This window comes from Dipodomys merriami, unplaced genomic scaffold, assembly GCF_024711535.1.
Source record: "Dipodomys merriami isolate MVZ:Mamm:240054 unplaced genomic scaffold, mDipMer1.0.p SCAF_275, whole genome shotgun sequence".
Taxonomy (NCBI): domain Eukaryota; kingdom Metazoa; phylum Chordata; class Mammalia; order Rodentia; family Heteromyidae; genus Dipodomys; species Dipodomys merriami.
In genome coordinates, this window is record NW_027204215.1 from 1,093,616 (window position 1) to 1,110,307 (window position 16,692).

The 16,692-nt window shown below is 60.6% G+C and overlaps 1 protein-coding gene across 1 annotated transcript; it reads right to left on the reverse strand.

Annotated features, from left to right (window-relative positions):
• Positions 1–1,305: 1,305 nt before the first annotated feature.
• LOC138837797 (voltage-gated purine nucleotide uniporter SLC17A9-like) lies at positions 1,306–8,924 on the reverse strand. The gene is given in 13 exon segments (XM_070036808.1): positions 1,306–1,524; positions 2,049–2,083; positions 2,206–2,261; positions 2,925–2,988; positions 2,991–3,039; positions 3,570–3,712; positions 4,214–4,344; positions 5,516–5,615; positions 6,403–6,511; positions 6,514–6,544; positions 6,886–6,994; positions 6,997–7,490; positions 8,815–8,924. Coding segments are annotated over 13 exon segments (1,650 nt in total).
• Positions 8,925–16,692: the final 7,768 nt, after the last annotated feature.

Consider the following 16,692-nt stretch of genomic DNA (forward strand, 5'->3'; position numbering starts at 1 on the left):
GACATAACCAGGCCCCACTCAGCGAGGCCAGGGCCAGTTCCTCCTTTGAGATTTCATAAAAAATCAAAACCGGAAGGATTTTCAATAAACGGGCAGTTGTATGCGTGTGTTGGTATCTGCTTTGGCTCCAGGTTGGGGCGGGGAGGGCTGGTTTTCCACGGCCGCCCCTGCAGACTGGGTTTTCTGTCTACGCAATGGCTCTTTGGCTGCTCCTGGAGGACCGAGAACCGGCCCTGGGCCTCTGGGCCTCGCGTGGGCTCCTGGCCTGTGAATCATCCCTGCGATTCTCCCCCTGCCTGGCCTCCCTGTGAACCACTTCTATAACTTCTTTGTTCTTTTTTCTTTTCTTTTTTTTTGTCGGTTGTGGGGCTTGAACTCTGGGCCTGGGTGCTGTCCCTGAGCTCTTCAGCTCAAGGCTAGAGCCACAGCACCACTTCAGTTTTCTGGTGGTTAATTGGAGATAAGAGTCTCATGGACGTTCCTGCCCGGGGTGGCTTGAACTGTGATGCTCAGATCTCAGCCTCTTGAGTAGCTGGGATGGCAGGCAAGAGCCACCGGCCGCCTGGCCTACAACTTCTTTACCACACATTCACTCAGAAAACAAAGGTGTTAAACCACATCTTCTTAATGGTTTGGCGGCTATCAGTTAAACAAGCTGTGGTGTGCTTTTTTCCATATCTTTACAGTTTCTTTTTTTTTTTGTAGAAGAACTCCTGCCAAATGAGTTCTTAATTCATGATCCCACGGGCTCCTAGGGTTACAAAAAGAGGGATCTCACAGCTGGGAGCCAGGCAGCTCCCTGCCCAGGCTGCATCCGCACACAGGGAGCCACCCGCTGGGCGGGGCAGGGCTCCAGAGGTGGGCAGAGCCTCCAGCCACAGCCCACATCAGGCTGGCGGCGGCAGAGGCCTGGGCTCACGGAGCACCACGCTCTGGGCTCTGGAGAAGGTAGCAGCGTGTGTGTAGGGCTCTCCTCCCAACACTGGGCAGTGTCTCAGACATCTCCGGCTGGCATGACCGGACAGGAGGGTGGACGCCCTGGAAGGTGCCCCACAGCGCTCATCATGTCCCACCACAGAGGGACCAGGCGGGCTGAGGGGCCGGGACTCCGCTCCCCTGCCGCGGCAGCTGTGAGCTCCGGCTGTGAGGCTGACTGGTGGCACTCACGCCAACATGGCAAGGGGGGAAACGGAGGCTCAGAGAGGCGATGAGCCCCATCCTGACCCAGGCTGTCTGCATGCACTGGCTCGGCCTTGGCTCCTCCCTCCATCATCGAGTCCACACTGCTGTGGACCGATCCTCTGCTCACACCCACTGAGTCTCCCAAACGGAGTCCCCGAGGCCGTGGACGGCAGGATTCTGGGTAGGACTGGCAGGCAGGGAGCTACACATCTTCCCGGGGGAGCTCAGGTCCACTCTCCCGGCCTGTCCAAACACTAGGAAGGTGCCCAGCCCCAGGTTGCTGATGACGGCCACCAGGTTGCTGATGACCGTGGCCTCGGTCAGGTGGCCGCCCAGACACACCTGGACCCGGGAGAGGGGCAGCTGAGCGTTCTGTGCAGCCAGGAAGGGCAGCTCCGCCACACCGGCCCATGACCCCCAGTGTGAAGCTGTGTGTCCCAGCTGCCGAACCAAGGAAGGCCATCTTAGACAACACAGGTCACAGGTTACTGAAAATCATCTCCCAGGTCCTTCCAAGGGGAAACTGAGAGCATGGGCAGGAACAGAGGTGAAGAGGGGCCCCCTGCCCCCGGCACGCGGCAGAGGCCCCTAAACTATGGGACTGACATACATCTGGGGGTCAGGAGAGAGCGTGGCTCAGAGCCGGGTGGCTCCTCCTTGGAGCGCACTGAGAGCACGTGCCCCTGAGCCGGCCCGGGGTTCGCGCCCTGCCCCGACACGGGCCCCTGGATGCTGTGCTGGCCTCAACCCTGCAGAACTGGGCAGGCAGAGAGGAAGGCCCAGGCCTGCACTCGGGCCGCAAACGGGTTTGCAGTGAACGCAAAGCCAGAAGGCAGAGGACGAAGCCTGGCTTCAGAGGGGCTCACGCACACCTGCCAGGCCCCCGCGGTGTTGGCCACACCTGTGAGCAGACCAGAGAGGCTGCCCCCAGCCCCCGCAGCCCGGCCTTGGCCCACCTGGGGTCAGCCCCCCAGGGTGTGGCAGGGCGGGGGGGGGGGCGGGCGGGGGTGAGCCGGGCCTCACCAAACAGAAAGCCAGCCCAGGACGGGGCCAAGTCCTGGATGTGAACGGAAATGCCATGTGGGAAACAGGAGAGAAAGTAGGGGCGCGGCCCTGGGCCTGGCCCTCCCCTCGTGCAGCCCAGGGACCCCGGAGACCGGGGAGGAGGTCCTGTCTGTCACAGAAGCCGCGCGGCCGGCCCATCTGGCTGTGGTGCTGCCGCCAAGGCCCATGAGCGCCCTCTGCCGTGTACCCCGCACACCCTGCCCCACGCACCCTGCCCCACGCCAGACACAGCCCCAGAGCTACCCCTGAGCCTCGGTTTGCAGTGGTTGAAGCAGCTCTGGGTCACCAGGGCCTTCATACTGCGGGGACAGCTAGATGCAGCGGTGGCCACACAGAGCGGGAGAGCCAGGTCAGAGGAGGCGTCCCAGAAGCCCCCGCTGGGCGCGGGGCAGCCAGGCCGGGGCGGGGCAGCCAGGCCGGGGCGGGGCAGCCAGGCCGGGGCAGGGCTGGGGCGGGGCAGCCAGGCCGGGGCGGGACAGCCAGGCCGGGGCAGGGCTGGGGCGGGGCAGCCAGGCCGGGGCGGGGCAGCCAGGCCGGGGCGGGGCAGCCAGGCTGGGGCGGGGCAGCCAGGCCGGGGCGGGGCAGCCAGGCTGGGGCAGGCCGCTCCAGAATCTGCCCTGTCCCCACAGGCCCGTCCCCCCCCCCCCCCCCGTCCACTCCCCTCCCCCCGCAGCAGCCTGTGGTTGAAGGTCTGGAGGTTGATGGCAGCTGATGCGAAGACTACAGCCTTGGGAAAGCTCCTGAGTGACCCAGACACAGGGCGGACATGCTTGACAGGACAAGACCCATCACCTGGGGAGAGGCCTGGGGAGGGGCCCCAGCACAGGCCAACACAGCCCGTCCTGGCTCCGTCCACCCCATGGCCATCCGGTACACTGACCAAGGGTCAGGCCTACCTCATCCAGATGCCCTTCCCAGGCCAGACCTCCTCAGGCCATTGGGGAGAAGGCTCCAAGAAGAGCCGGTGGTGGGTGCGACGTGGGAGACTCCCCTTGAGTGCCCGGGCCTGGACGGCAGAGCCTCTGTGGAGAGCAAGCCTCCCACACGGCTTCGAGCACCCACCAGCAGCCCCACCCTGCCACTCCCGGCTCCAGGTGCAGCAGCACGGCTCTCCAGTGGTCTTAAAGCCCTACAGGCTTGTTGTCTTGGGACAACGCCGCTCACACCTGGCAGGTGCCGGCTGGAGCCCCGAGGACGGCTCCCTGCAGTACCTGCAGCTTTCCCAGCACACAGTCCCAGGGATCGTGTGATTTGGGTACGTGATCCTCGGGTCAGGAGATCAGATCCATGTCTAGAGAGAACAGGTCCAGTGATTTCCCTACCTGCATGAACAGGTTACTGACGGCACCGAGGGCAGCAGCAGGCGGGGAGCTCCGCGGGCCCTCTGGTCCAGAAGGTTCTTCCCAGCCAGCAAAGCTGCAGCCCCAAGGGCCCACAAAGCTATCCTGTGCCGCCCTGCTCAATGCTGGTCGGGGGAGGGGTCTGGTCAGGGGAGGGGGTCTGGTCGGGGGAGGGGGTCTGGTCAGGGGAGGGGTCTGGTCAGGAGGGGTCTGGTCAGGGGAGGGGGTCTGGTCAGGAGGGGTCTGGTCAGGGGAGGGGGTCTGGTCAGGGGAGGGGGTCTGGTCAGGGGAGGGGGTCTGGTCGGGGGAGGGGGGTCTGGTCGGAGGAGGGGGTCTGGTCGGGGGAGGGGGTCTGGTCAGGGGAAGGGGTCTGGTCAGGAGGGGGTCTGGTCAGGGGAGGGGGTCTGGTCAGGGGAGGGGGTCTGGTCAGGGGAGGGGGTCTGGTCGGGGGAGGGGGTCTGGTCAGGGGAGGGGGTCTGGTCAGGGGAGGGGGTCTGGTCGGGGGAGGGGGTCTGGTCAGGGGAGGGGGTCTGGTCGTGGGAGGGGGTCTGGTCGGGGGAGGGGGGTCTGGTCGGAGGAGGGGGGTCTGGTCGGGGGAGGGTCGCCGGCTCCTGGGCTGTTATTACCTTTTCCGCTCAGCAGGCATCTGTACAGGTCACCCACACAGAGCAAGGTGAGGCCCTCAGAGAAGTCGAAGGCGCTCTGCCAGCCACAGCAGTCCAGCAGCAGGGAGCCGGCAGCCCCGGTCACCAGCATCCTGGGGCACAAGGAGAAGCGTGCTCGTGGGCCGGGCTGCCGGACGGCCTCCAGGGTGAGGCTCAGGAAGGATGAGGTGCCCGGGGCGCGGGCTTTGCTGAGTCGTTCCAGCATTCAGGAGAGACTCGGGACGAAGGAATTGGATCAGCCGCAGAAACCAGACACAGGATCGGTGCCGTGGGACCCAAATTGTCTCTAATTTCTTGCTTCTAGACCTTTACATTGACCCATCATCTGTGCTAGTCCTGGGGTTTGAACTCAGGGCCTTGTGGCCACTTGTGCCACACCTCCACTTGCTAATGATTTGTACCGTGAATCTTCTCAACTACAAGGCAGCAAGAGGAAGAGGGCCTGAGGACATACTTTGTTTTTTATACTCAGATATCACAGAGGATGCGATTCCAGAAAGATCATTATGTGCACAAACTCGGTGAGGCACAGCCTCCATGCCCCTGGGCAGTGTACTCATGTCCTGCGAGCCCTCGCCGTCTCTGCCGGTAGGAGAGGCAGAAGAGGACGCCGAGCCCAAGGCAGGAGCAAGCCCTCCTCCTCCTCAGCCTCAGTGCTCGGCACCAGCCAAGCCGGGCCTCCAGCCGGGGCAGCGCTTCCTTTCCTCCACCACCAGTCACAGGCGGAGCCCTGGGTGCCCCGCACACCACTGCCTGATAGGCCACAGGACGCCCAGCTGGATAGGGCTGAAGAATCACCATCCCGGGCGTACCTGACGCTCAGCCTTACTGGCTGCTTGGATATTTCTAAATCTGCCGGCTTTCGCCCCCCTGGCTTGTTTCCAGCCTGATCGACAGGCGCCCCATACCTCTCCCTCCTGAACCCGGACCCAGCAAACTCAGGAGGGCCCGACTGGCCCACTACCAGGAGCCTTCCCGTTCTCCAGCGGCCGCAGGTGTGGGCCTGGGGCACGAGGAAGCAGGCTGAGGGCACAGGGGCTGTGCTTGTGGCCAGACGCTTACGCAGGGGTGGGCAGCAAAGGTAAGACGAGGCGCTGCCCTCTCAGCCTGTGCTGGAGCCGCAGCCCATGCACAGCAAGCTGCACCCTGGGAACCCTGCCGGGGTCAGTGAGCCACCAGGGGGCCCAGAGGCAGCCCTCCACTCCCTCTGTGCCTGCAGGCTCCCCCTCCGGGGCTCAGCCTGCTCAGCCCCAGCAGCCTTACCCTAACTGGGACCCGACGCCCACCGAGCTGTAGGCCCAGGCCCTCTGGCTCTCTCTCACCCTCTGGGCCAGCAGGCTGGTCAGGGCGGGGAAGAAGACGCCTGCAAAGGCAGAGGATGTGGTGGTATGGGGCGGGCAGGGCCGGCGCCGCGGCAGGGCTGGAATCCAGGGCACCGCGTGTCCCGCACATCCAGACTTGGTTAGGGCCACATGGTGGCCGTGAGGAAGACCCCTGCCCCATGCCCACCCCGGCCCTGCCGCGCTCCGCAGAGCCTCACACTGACACACGTGCACAGACCTCCCACACACCAGCTTCCCACCTGCCCCATGCACGTGTACCTCATGCATGCGCCCGCCCCAGGAGCCTGGGCGTATCACGCGCACACACCTTCCCTAGGATAAGTGTGTACACGTACACACGTACACACTCCCCAGGAGTGTGCCACTACCTGTATTTTTCTAGACAGAGTTTCCTCCTAAGAATTCCTTTGGAACATGGCTTTCTTCACATCTTAAAAAACGGTAACATGCCCTCATGTTCTTTTCCATTCTGGGAAGTTCTAGAGTCCCACCCCAGAGGACCTCTGCCCACTCCCCCTGGAATCTCCTCGCGGGGTGTCTGGTAACGGGACCGCTCTGCCCGCCCCCCCCCCCCGCCCCAGGTCAGAGCCTCTCCAGGGTCAAGTGCCCCCGAGGCAGGAGAGCCCCACGACAGAGAGCCGCAGCCCCGGTGGCCCTGCGCGGGCAGCCGCCGCCTGGCTGTGCCCCAGCCCCCCAGCAGACGTTTGGCAGAGGGCAGCAGGCAGCTGCGCGGCCTTCCACACGCGCCCCCCGTCTGCCCACCTGCAGAGGAGCCGCGTGCCAGCGGCCTCCGGGACACGCTCTTACCTTGGAGCAGACCTGTGAGGATGCACGAGGTGACGATGACCAGGTGGGCGCTGCCTAGGCGGGCGGGCCGCGGGGTGGCAGCGGTGACAGAGCCCCAGGTGGAGGCGGACGCAAGATGACCACCTCACCCTCACCCCCACAGCTGGCAGGACAGAGGGCGGTGGGGCGGCCTTGCGGGTGGCCACCTGAGCAGACCCCGGGGGTGGATGCGTAGTAACCCCACGCCACAAGGGAGGGGCCCACAGCCGGGCCCGCGAGGCCGAGGCTGGTCCCTGTGTCCCTGTGCCTCCGTGGCCGCACCCACCTCAAGACTCGGGTGCTCTCTTCTGACCCAGGGCCAGGCCCGGTTTCCCCATTGACAGCACGTGTCTTCCTCTGAGAAGGGCATCTCCCCAAAGATCTGCTGAGTTCCTTCCCCAAGGCTCCCTCCTCCTCCTGTGCCAGCCCCCCTCCAGCCTGGCGTGGGGCCCCCAGGCAGGTTACCGGTCCCCCAGGTGGCCGCCCACCACCTGCGTCAGGCAGTAGCCCCAGAAGAAGCTGCGGAGCACAATGCCGGCCTCCCTCTTGTCCCAGCCGAAGTCCTGGCTCATGCGACTGCACAGACGGGCACGGAGACGCGCACGCAGTATAGCAGGGAGGTGCCCAGCAGAAGCATGCCCATCCATGCCTGGCACTCGGGCCTGCCAGACAGAGGAGAGCGGGACCTTGAGAGGCCTGCGATGCCCTTGGCTGTGCAGACCCTTCCCGGGGCCAGGGACACGCTCACGCCCAGGAAAACCCACTGGTAGGGAATCTTGGCGGCTTGTAAACATCCTGACCCATCTGACTCCTGGAACTTGGCAGATGCCACACGGGTCACAGAAGAGGCTGGAAATGCCTCTCGAGCCCTCTCAAGGGGCGGTGAAGCAGGTGACACCCGTGGTTCCTGACCCCTCACTTGGTGCTGCTGGCCATCAGGAGCGGGCTGAGGACCCGAGGCTTGGCTCCTGCAGACCTCGGGGCTCAGCAAGGCGGCCAGGTACCGGCTTCCAGCTGCGGCTGTCAGCCCTCCAGGGGCGATGTGCTTGCCAGGGGGCTCGGGGGGGGGGCTGGGAGGGGGGCAGGAGGGTCAGGGCACGGTATGGTAATGCCCCAAGAGCACCACGGGAAAGTTGCTTGGCCTGCCCAGGAGAGGACAGGGAGCAGGCAGGGTGTCAGGAGCCATGGGGTTCGGGCAGGCCTGGAGGAGTGACTCCTGCTCTAAGCCTGTGCATCTGGAGGCCAAGGGAAGGCAGCGGCGCTGTCTGTCACATCCTCCATGCTCCGGGCTCTGATGATGGGTTCCCAGCAGAGTGGGCCTCGCCGGCCTTGGCGAGCCCCGGCCGGGTTTGGGAGGCTGGGTATTGGGATGGCAGCTACTCAAGTGTGCGTGGGGGCCCGGGAAGGCGTCTAGCAGAGTGGACAGTCATCCAGGCCAGGCCCAAGTCCTCCTGGCGGCGGCTGGGCAGGTCCCTCTGCCTCCTTGCAGCCGGGGGTTCCTCACATGGGCAGGGTGGGCTGCCGTCCACGGGGAGGGGGGAGGGGGGAGAGGGGCCTCACATGGGCAGGGTGGGCTGCCGTCCACGGGGAGGGGGGGAGGGGGGAGGCCTCACATGGGCGGGGTGGGCTGCCATCCACGGGGCGGGGGGGAGGGGGGAGAGGGGCCTCACATGGGCAGGGTGGGCTGCCGTCCACGGGGCGGGGGGGGGGGGGGAGGAGGCCCTCGCGGGCGGGGTGGGCTGCCATCCATGGGGCGGGGGGGGGGGGGGAGGAGGCCCTCGCGGGCGGGGTGAGGCTGGAGGACCCCAGCCCCGGCCCCTCGCCAGACCCCACCCTGCCAAGATCCTGAGGGTCGTGGTGCACACTGGGCTTTGTGATAAAGACCAAGGAGGGTGACAGGCAGCCACCTGTCCCTGCTGCTGGCCAGCTCCTTCCTGGAGAACAGGCCTGGCCTGAGGGGGACACAAGCAGCAGCCAGCCCCTCCCCGCCCCCGAGGCTGGCTCAGAGCTGTGGACACCTCCCGGCACCTGCTGTGCCTGGAGCCGGCCTGGGTGTGCCCTGTAGTCCCAGCCCTTAAGCGCTTGCCTCCTGCTCCTGGCTAAGCAGTAACCGGGTAATGAGGAGCACCGGAGCTAAGGAGCACCCAGCCCTGCCGGCCTCCGGTGTCCTTCCTGCAGCTCCAGCGGCTCAGGGTCCGTCCGGGAGGAGTCTCTCCCAGCCCAGCTCCCCGCCCCCTGCACCTCCAGTCCTTCCCCTGCCTCTAACACTCCCAAGGGCGGCTGGCGGGACGAGAGCTGCCCTGCAGATGCCCCCGAGAGCAGGCCAGCCTGAAGTGCCTCGTAGAAAACCAGTCACACACAGCAGGCCTGCCCTGCGGCTCCCGGCCTTCTCACTGTGCGTGGAGTGGTGCAGGGGCCACCAGGCGGCCGGCAGTGCCCAGACTCAGGCAGTGGGACTGGCGCCCTGGCTGGGGGCAGCGGTGTCCCAGGGAGGAGGGCCCCATGGGGTGCCCCCCCACCTCACCCCTGTCAGGTTCACACCACCCTGGTGTGCTCATGGGACCCATGGTGAGGAGGGGCTCGGGGGCCCCGTGAGACTGGAATGGGTCTGTGCCGTGAGGCTGACAGCCAGGATGGGGCTCCGGGGGGCTCCGGTTGGGCCTTACCAAGTCAGATGCCAGAGAGGGTCTTGGGTAGGCTGGGAGTGGCAGGGAGAACGTAGGTGGAGGGGACTAGCCCCTCGGAAGGAAATCTGCAGGGCACTGGCAGAGACGTCAGCCAGAAGTGTGTGCGTGTGTGTGTGTTTGAGTGTGTGCGTGAGTGTGTGTGCATGTGTGCGCGCGTGAGAGTGTGTGTGTGTGCGTGTGTGTGTGTGCGCACGTGTGGTTAGGTGTACTGGCCATTTATTTGTGAGGCCGGGCACAGGCTTCCAGTGTGGAACTCAAAAGCAGGATGCCTTTCTCATCGCCCAAACGTGCATTGTAGCTTGGGTCTGGGCTTTGTGCTGAGGGCCAGGGCAGGCTGTGGGCCAGGGGCTTGGGAGACGCGGAACACGGGAGACCACCCAGCCCTGCAGAGCTGACTGGCCTCACCTGCTCTCAGCTCACTCATGTTGACTCTAAGAAGAGGCTGATTTAAGAAAGGGAGATGGCACCTTCCAGACATGTAGGCTGGGATGGGAAGGGGATGGGTTTGATTACTGTTGACCACCAGCTACTTCCTAACTTCCAACTGCCCTCCTCCAGCCTCCATTACAGATGTGCCCAAACCGTGTCCTGGGAGGTAGATGTGAGCCCCACCCTTCCGCCTTCACACTGGCTCTCTGGTGAATCCTCTGCACATCCCTTTATAACAACAGTGATTTTTCTTTTTTCTTTTTTTTTTTTTACTTTTTTTTTTATTGTAAAGATACTATACAGAGGGTTACAGTTACATGAGTGAGGTAATGAGTACACTTCCTATTGAGCATTGTTACCCCCGCCATTGTTTTCCCCCTACCATCCCCTCCCTCCCTCCCTTACCTGAGGTTCTTTTTTTTTTTTTTATTGTGATTGATTACATAATTTCCCGAATTTCACAGTATTGTGGAATAATGATGCTCATTTAAAGTCACAAGTTCATTCTAACTTTCCTGGAGCAAATTGTCTATCACAGTCTGTAATATATAACGGTGCTCACATGTTATATACCATATATGTGATCAGCAGCATGGGGATATTTGGTAGTGGTTCAACCAGATGAGTGGAAGTTCTTTGTTTCTTAAGTCCTGTTAGTTTTGTCATATCACCTAACATTTTGGATTTAGCATCCACTTATCAGGGAGACCATGTACCGTTTGTCTCTTCGTTCTTGGCTTACCTCGCTCAACATGATTCCTTCTAGCTCCATCCATTTCCCTGCAAATGCCATTATTTTGTCATTTCTAATGACTGCATACTATTCCATTGTGTATAGATACCACAATTTTTGGATCCATTCATCTGTGGTGGGGCATCTGGGTACAACAGTGATTTTTTAAGGGAGCGCTATTCCTTTAGGTGGTCGAAGCAGAAAAAGGTCGCCGCTTCCGGGAGAGTCTGAGGGGGAGCAGTTGGATACGGCCAAGCCTCCTGAGACCCTCCACCCCGCAAAGAGCCACAGCGCAGCGGCGCTGCTTGCAGCCTCCTCTGCCTCGGGCTCCCAGGAAGCCCAGGTGCCCTGCTGAGCATGCGGGGCGGGGGCGAGGCAGGGTCTGCTCGGCCGGCCTCCCGCCCAGAGGCCGCCGCGGGCCTGTCCACAGATGGGGGCAGCCGCGGCTGTCTGCAGGCAGTCCAGCTGGAGAAGGCCGTGCTTCCCGTGGTCCCCTGCAGTGAAGGCCTGCACGAGGCATCCTTGGCTAAGCCATGGAGAACCCCATGGGAATCACACGGGCCCTGAGACCCACCAACTCGGCCCACGGCGCCCTGCAACTCCTGTGGTTGCTCAGGAGACCCGCCTCCCAGCAGAGAAGGCTGGAGGAGGGAGGGGCTGGGCCAACAGAGCAACCACTGCCACCCACCCGAGGTCCTGGATGGCCTTGATGCTACAAGACCTGATCGCCTGGCAGCCGCCCCTGCCCACGGGCAACGCAGAGAGAAAGCCAGAGAGAAGCCGTCGCTGGGGGCCAGGCAGAGCCAAGAAATCATCACCTGCAGCAAAGCTTGCAGAATGTTCTGCAGGCCTCACTCCAGAGCCGGCCATGCGGGCAGGGGCTGGGACAGGGGCTGGGACACTCGGGAGGGGGGGCGGGCTCCCGGAGCTGGCCACGCGGGCAGGGGCTGGGACACTCGGGAGGGGGGGCGGGCTCCCAGAGCCGCCCTGGCAGGCTGTGATGGTGGCTCTGAAAGGCTTCTTCTGGTACCTGCTGTGCCTTCGTCTGGCCCAGGTCCGTGGTGGCGCCAGGATTCTCTGCAGTCCCCTCCAGCAGTTGGGGGGGGTGGTAAGGTAGGGAGGGGCGGTGAGGTGGGGTTGGCTCTGGAGCCCTTAGGGTCTTTTGGGTCCTGGGCTGCAGTGCCCTGGCCTAAGGGCTTCGGCCCACGGATCCAGGGCGGGTGGAGGTTTTTCTTGGGGTTCCCATTTAGGCTCTGCAGCTGTCACCACCTCACTTCTGGTGTCTGTGGGGTCAGCCGCTTGGGGGTCCATGGAAGTGACAGCGCATGAATGGGGGCGGGCGACCTGTCCGCCTCCTCCCGTGCACGTGTCCCAGCCTGAGACCCCACCGCACAGGGCCAGCCCTGCGAGCGACCATGCTCTGTAGCCCTGACCATCTGCAAGGCCTCGGCGGTTCCCCAAACCAGGGCCGGGAGGGCGCAGAGGCTGCTGGCCACGTTCTGGGACTGGCCAGGGGCAGGAGGGTCTCCTCACTGGAGCCAGCAACCATGTCTCCCGGCCCCTGGGGGCTAGGGCTGCCCAGGAAGAGGGAAAGTGGCCACCAGGGAGGAGCCAGGGTCGAAGGGCAGTGCTCCCTCTCCAAGCCCTGCCGTGTGCCCACCTCCAAGGACACCCCCTTTCCTCTCCCCTCCCTCCCCCCCACTTCCAGTTACGTGGACCGTTGGGTGTCATCCCCTGGGGATCTGAGAGCCTCTTCCAGGAACGGCTGCGTGGGCCCGGGCGCTGGGACCACGTGGGCACCGGCTCCCACCCCCTGGCCCTGGCCAGCCCACTGGGCAGCGCCGCCCTGGCTGACATGTCAGTCCCTGGGCCTCTGTCTGGTGGGACTCCTGCCCGGGACTTGTCACCCCTGGAACTGGGGCCGCCCCACGGACGTTGGGGGAGGCCGGGCCGGGGTGGGGGTGGGGGCACGACCCTGGGCAGAAAAGGGAGTGGCGCTGGAAGCTTCTGTGCTGGCTACAGGCGGGGGTGGTGCAGTGACCAGACTATGGAAGTCCAGTGAGGACGAGAAACAAGTAAGACAGGAACATTCCAGGACGGCCAATTCAGGGGCAGGGTTGTCACAGCTCCTACCCTAAATGGACAAATGAGAGCAGGTAACTTAGGTGCTGTCCAGCAACAGACGATTGCTAGGGGGCGTGAAGGTGCCCATGGCCCGTTAGTCATGAGTCAGGTGTCTGAGAACTGATTGTGGCCAGGCTCTGGGCTCAGGGCCAACTACAGAAGCCCTCTGTGTCCCACATTATCTATACTGGCAAACATGCACATGGAGAACACACCCAGCCTCTCCTCACCAGGAGGCTGCAGAGGCTCCGTCCACCTCCTCTCACCCCAGGTGCACTCTAGCCCATCTAATCCTTCCTCATACAGCAGCCAGAGGCCAAGGAAGTTCATCATACCATGGAAGCCCCCCCCCCCCGCCCCATCCCCATCCCTACTCTCCTACCTTCTACAGCCCAGCACACCGCAGGACCTTTATGTATTTGATTTGGACGCACTGAATGGAGATCACAAAGTCCTGGGACCTAGGCTGCAGGTGCGGCTTGGCTGTGGATTTGAGGACTTCATGCTTACCACATGGGATGTCCCGGGTTCCAAGTATTGGGGGGAAGAAAGGAACTAAAAGCAAGGTCATGACTCCATCCGCAGCAGATGTTTGGGAGACACAAAGATGGTGGTGCTGATTCTCCCGGAAGCGGAGAGTCTGAAACTGTTCAACTCACAGCTGTCAAGGACTCTGGGCTCCTAGCACTGCCCTCTTCTGCACAAGGTGCGTGGCAATCTCATGCAGAGACCCAGAGCTCCACCGTGGTGCACATCTACCACCTCTCTTGGGCTAGTGTTCTGCAGTGGGTGGAGGGAGGGAGAAGGGCTGTCACTTAGCACAGCTTAGTGGGAGGAGCCACAGGCTGCCCGAGGTCTGGGGACTGTGTGAGGTGAGAAGCCAGGACCTGGGCTTCAGCTCTTCATGAGGGCTGGCAGCTGACACCACCAATGTTCCTTAACCCTGCCTCCTTCTTAGTTCTGTGAGTATGAGTCTAAGATGACAAGTCCAAATAAATGGGACTGAAAAAATGACATTTTTCTCCACGGTTTTTGACAAACAACTATACAAATAAAATCTGAAGGTGTGGGTTGGCAGAGCCAGGAAGTTCCAGGCTATGTAAACAGATTATTTCTTAAAAGAAATGGAGAGCCAGGTGCCGGTGGCTCACACCTGTCATCCTAGCTACTCAGGAGGCTGAGATCTAAGGATCATGGTTCAAAGCCAGCCAGGGCAGGAAAGTCCGTGAGATCTTAGCTAAAATTAACCACCAGAAAATTGGAAGTGGTGCTGTGGCCTCCAAGTGGTAAAGTGCTAGCCTTCAGCATAAGAGCTCAGGGACAGCGCTCAGGCCCTGAGTTCAAGCCCCACGATCAGGGGGAAAAAATTCAGCACTGAATATGATTTCCATACACTTTCTGAGCTGAATGCTGACTATGTGCATAAAGGGAAAGGAACTGAGTCAGACTCAACAGCAGCCAGACAGGAACCCTGTGCTGAGGGCAGATGTCTCATGATTCCACTCAGGATTCTTCACGGCACTTGCAGCCAAACCTCACCAGTGGTCAAGAACCCCAGCTGGGGTGTGGTGGTGCATAGATGCAAGCGGAGCCGCGTGGCAGCAGAGAGCCAGGACTGCCGCTGAGATAACCTGGGCAAAGCCAAGCCAGAAGAAAGACGGGCAGAGGCCCTGGCTCAGGGGTAGAACGCCTGCCTGCGGGCAGAAGGCTGAGTTCCATTCCCACTCGGACTTAAGGCTGGGGTGTTTGCAGGGTTTCCTAATGCCTCTGGCTCCCCCCACCTTTCAATCTTGGCTAACAGATAAGCTTGCCTGACCCACAAAAGCCAGCTGGACCAGATCACAAATGTCAGAAGCCTGATTCCCAGGGGTGAGCAACCCATGTTCCAAGAGAGGTCAGAGCCATGCAGACATTTGCTGGGCACTGCTCCCTGTTTTAATTTTCCCCCCAGTTGTGGGGCCTAAACTCTGGGCCTGGGCACTGTCCCTCAGCTCTTTAGCTCAAGGCGAGTGCTCTACCACTCGAGCCACAGCGCCACTTGTGGTTTTCTGGTGGCTTATTGGAGAAAAATCCACGGACTTTCCTGTCTGGACTGGCTTTGAGCCACAATCTTCAGATCTCAGCCTCCTAAGAAGCTTAGAGGCATGAGCCACCTGTGCCCAGCTCCCTGGTTCTGTTATTGTTGGTTGTGGGGCTTGAATTTGTGGCCTGGGTGCTGTTCCTGAGCTCTTTTGCTTAAGGATAGTGCTCTAACACTTTGAGCCAGCCACAGCATCACTTCTGGTTTTCTGGTGGTTAACTGGAGGTATGTCACATAGACTTTCCTGCCTCGGCTGGCTTCAAACCGCAATCCTCACATCTCAGCCTCTTGAATAGCTAGGATCACAGGTGTGAGCCACCAGCACCCAACCTTGCTCCCTGGGGTCTTACGGTTTTTTCTTTTTATTGGTTAGTTGTAGGGCTTGAACTCGGGGCCTGGGTACTGTCCCTCAGCTCTTCAGCTCAAGGCTAGCACTCTTACCACTTGAGCCACAGCGCCACTTTGTTTTCTGGTGGTTCACTGGAGAAAAGAGTCTCTGGACTTTCCTGCCTGGGCTGGCTTTGAACCGTGATCCTCAGCTCTCAGCCTCCTGAGTAGCTGGGATTACAGGTGTGAGCCACTGGTGGCCGGCATGGCTCCCTGGTTGCTAATGTGAACATTTACTCCCAGGATACAGGCAGTCACACGTGGCACAAGCACCTCGTGACAAGCACTGTTGTGTGACTGTGAGGCAAACCTGAGCCGCAGGGCCTCCGCCATCAAGACCACAGTGTCACTGCCATGCAGGAATGGTGCTGGAAAGGCTGCCCTCTCACACCGAAAGTGCAAGCACGGGGCGTCACAGCAGTGCGCACTGCTCAGGGCCTCTGGCATATTCTTCTCCGTGCTGCTCTCTCAGCCTGGAGAGGTGTCAACAGAAGCCACAAGGGCCAAAATCACAGGAGCCACCAGCATGGGGAGCCCGCCTCTGTCGCAGCCGCAAGCCCAGAAGTGCCGAGCTGTCAGCTGTGGGACAGCACCGCCTCTATTCCTTAAAAAAGGTGTTTGTTTTGTTTTGTTGTTTCTTTTTATTGTGTATGCCAGTACTGGGGCTTAAAGCCAGAGCCTGAGCACTGTTCTGAGCTTTGCTGCTCAAGGCTGGCACTCTACCACTTGAGCCTCAGCACCACTTCCAGCATTTAAAAAAAAATTTTAATTTTTTGGTTACTAATTGGAGGTAAGAATTCACAACTTCCTTGCTTGGGCTGGCTTTGAGCCATGATCCTCTGATCTCAGAACAGATATGAACCACAGGTGTCTGACTTGCTTCTATTTTTATGATATAGTTGAAATTTTCCCGTTAAAAGATCAAGTACTGTTGGAATGGAAGCTGATCAAAACCAAAGTGTAGTTAAGTGAAACGCAAGTTTCTATCCTTCCAATTAAACAGAAACATGTTTGCACAGTATTTTCTTGTTCTTGTCAACTTATCTTTATGAAAAGAAAATGAACTTTCAGATGACCATTCTGGGAAAATGTGAAAACTTTTACTATCAAATTAAGAACAGGCAAAAGCAATCTATTCTGCATTTCTCAAAAGATAGATGAGGGGTCAGGAAGCACAAATCTCTCCCCAGAATAAAGAATTACAGAGTCAAATGTGTACAACAGTACTCTAGTAGGCTATGAATTTATACAGGAATTTACATGACTACTGCTAACAATACAACTTATACATCTGAAAAAGCAATACATGTTTCTGAACCAAATATACCCGTGGTAAGAAACGGTGCACACTCTGGGGTCACCCAGGTGGCAGGGAGTGAAGGCTGTGGCCAGGGCCCGCGCCCGCACAGCAGTCCCCGCGCACACCACCCCTCATCTACAATGGAGGGACACAGCTGCAGAACACCGCAGATGCTCTCCATTTGGTCTTCTGTTCACACTAAAACTGCACAGCCCTAGAAGGGGCGCCTGCTCCCTTACCTCCGGGATGCCAGTGTGTGCGTCATCAAATGTGTAAAGATCCTTCTGGAACACTGGCTCTTTCACTCTCCAAACTACCAGCACACAGGAAGAAGAAAGACAATAAAGACATCACATTGCCTTACAAAGACCGTCTCCATTCCCCTACAGCAATGGACACCCGTTTGCTATTTCTGTGCACACGGGGTCACTGGCGCTCAGCTATGTCCCAACACAGACTTTGGTCTCAAACATTAGTCCAGTCAACACCTGCCTTTGCTAGAACGTACAAACCTTAATTCAAGTGGCAAACC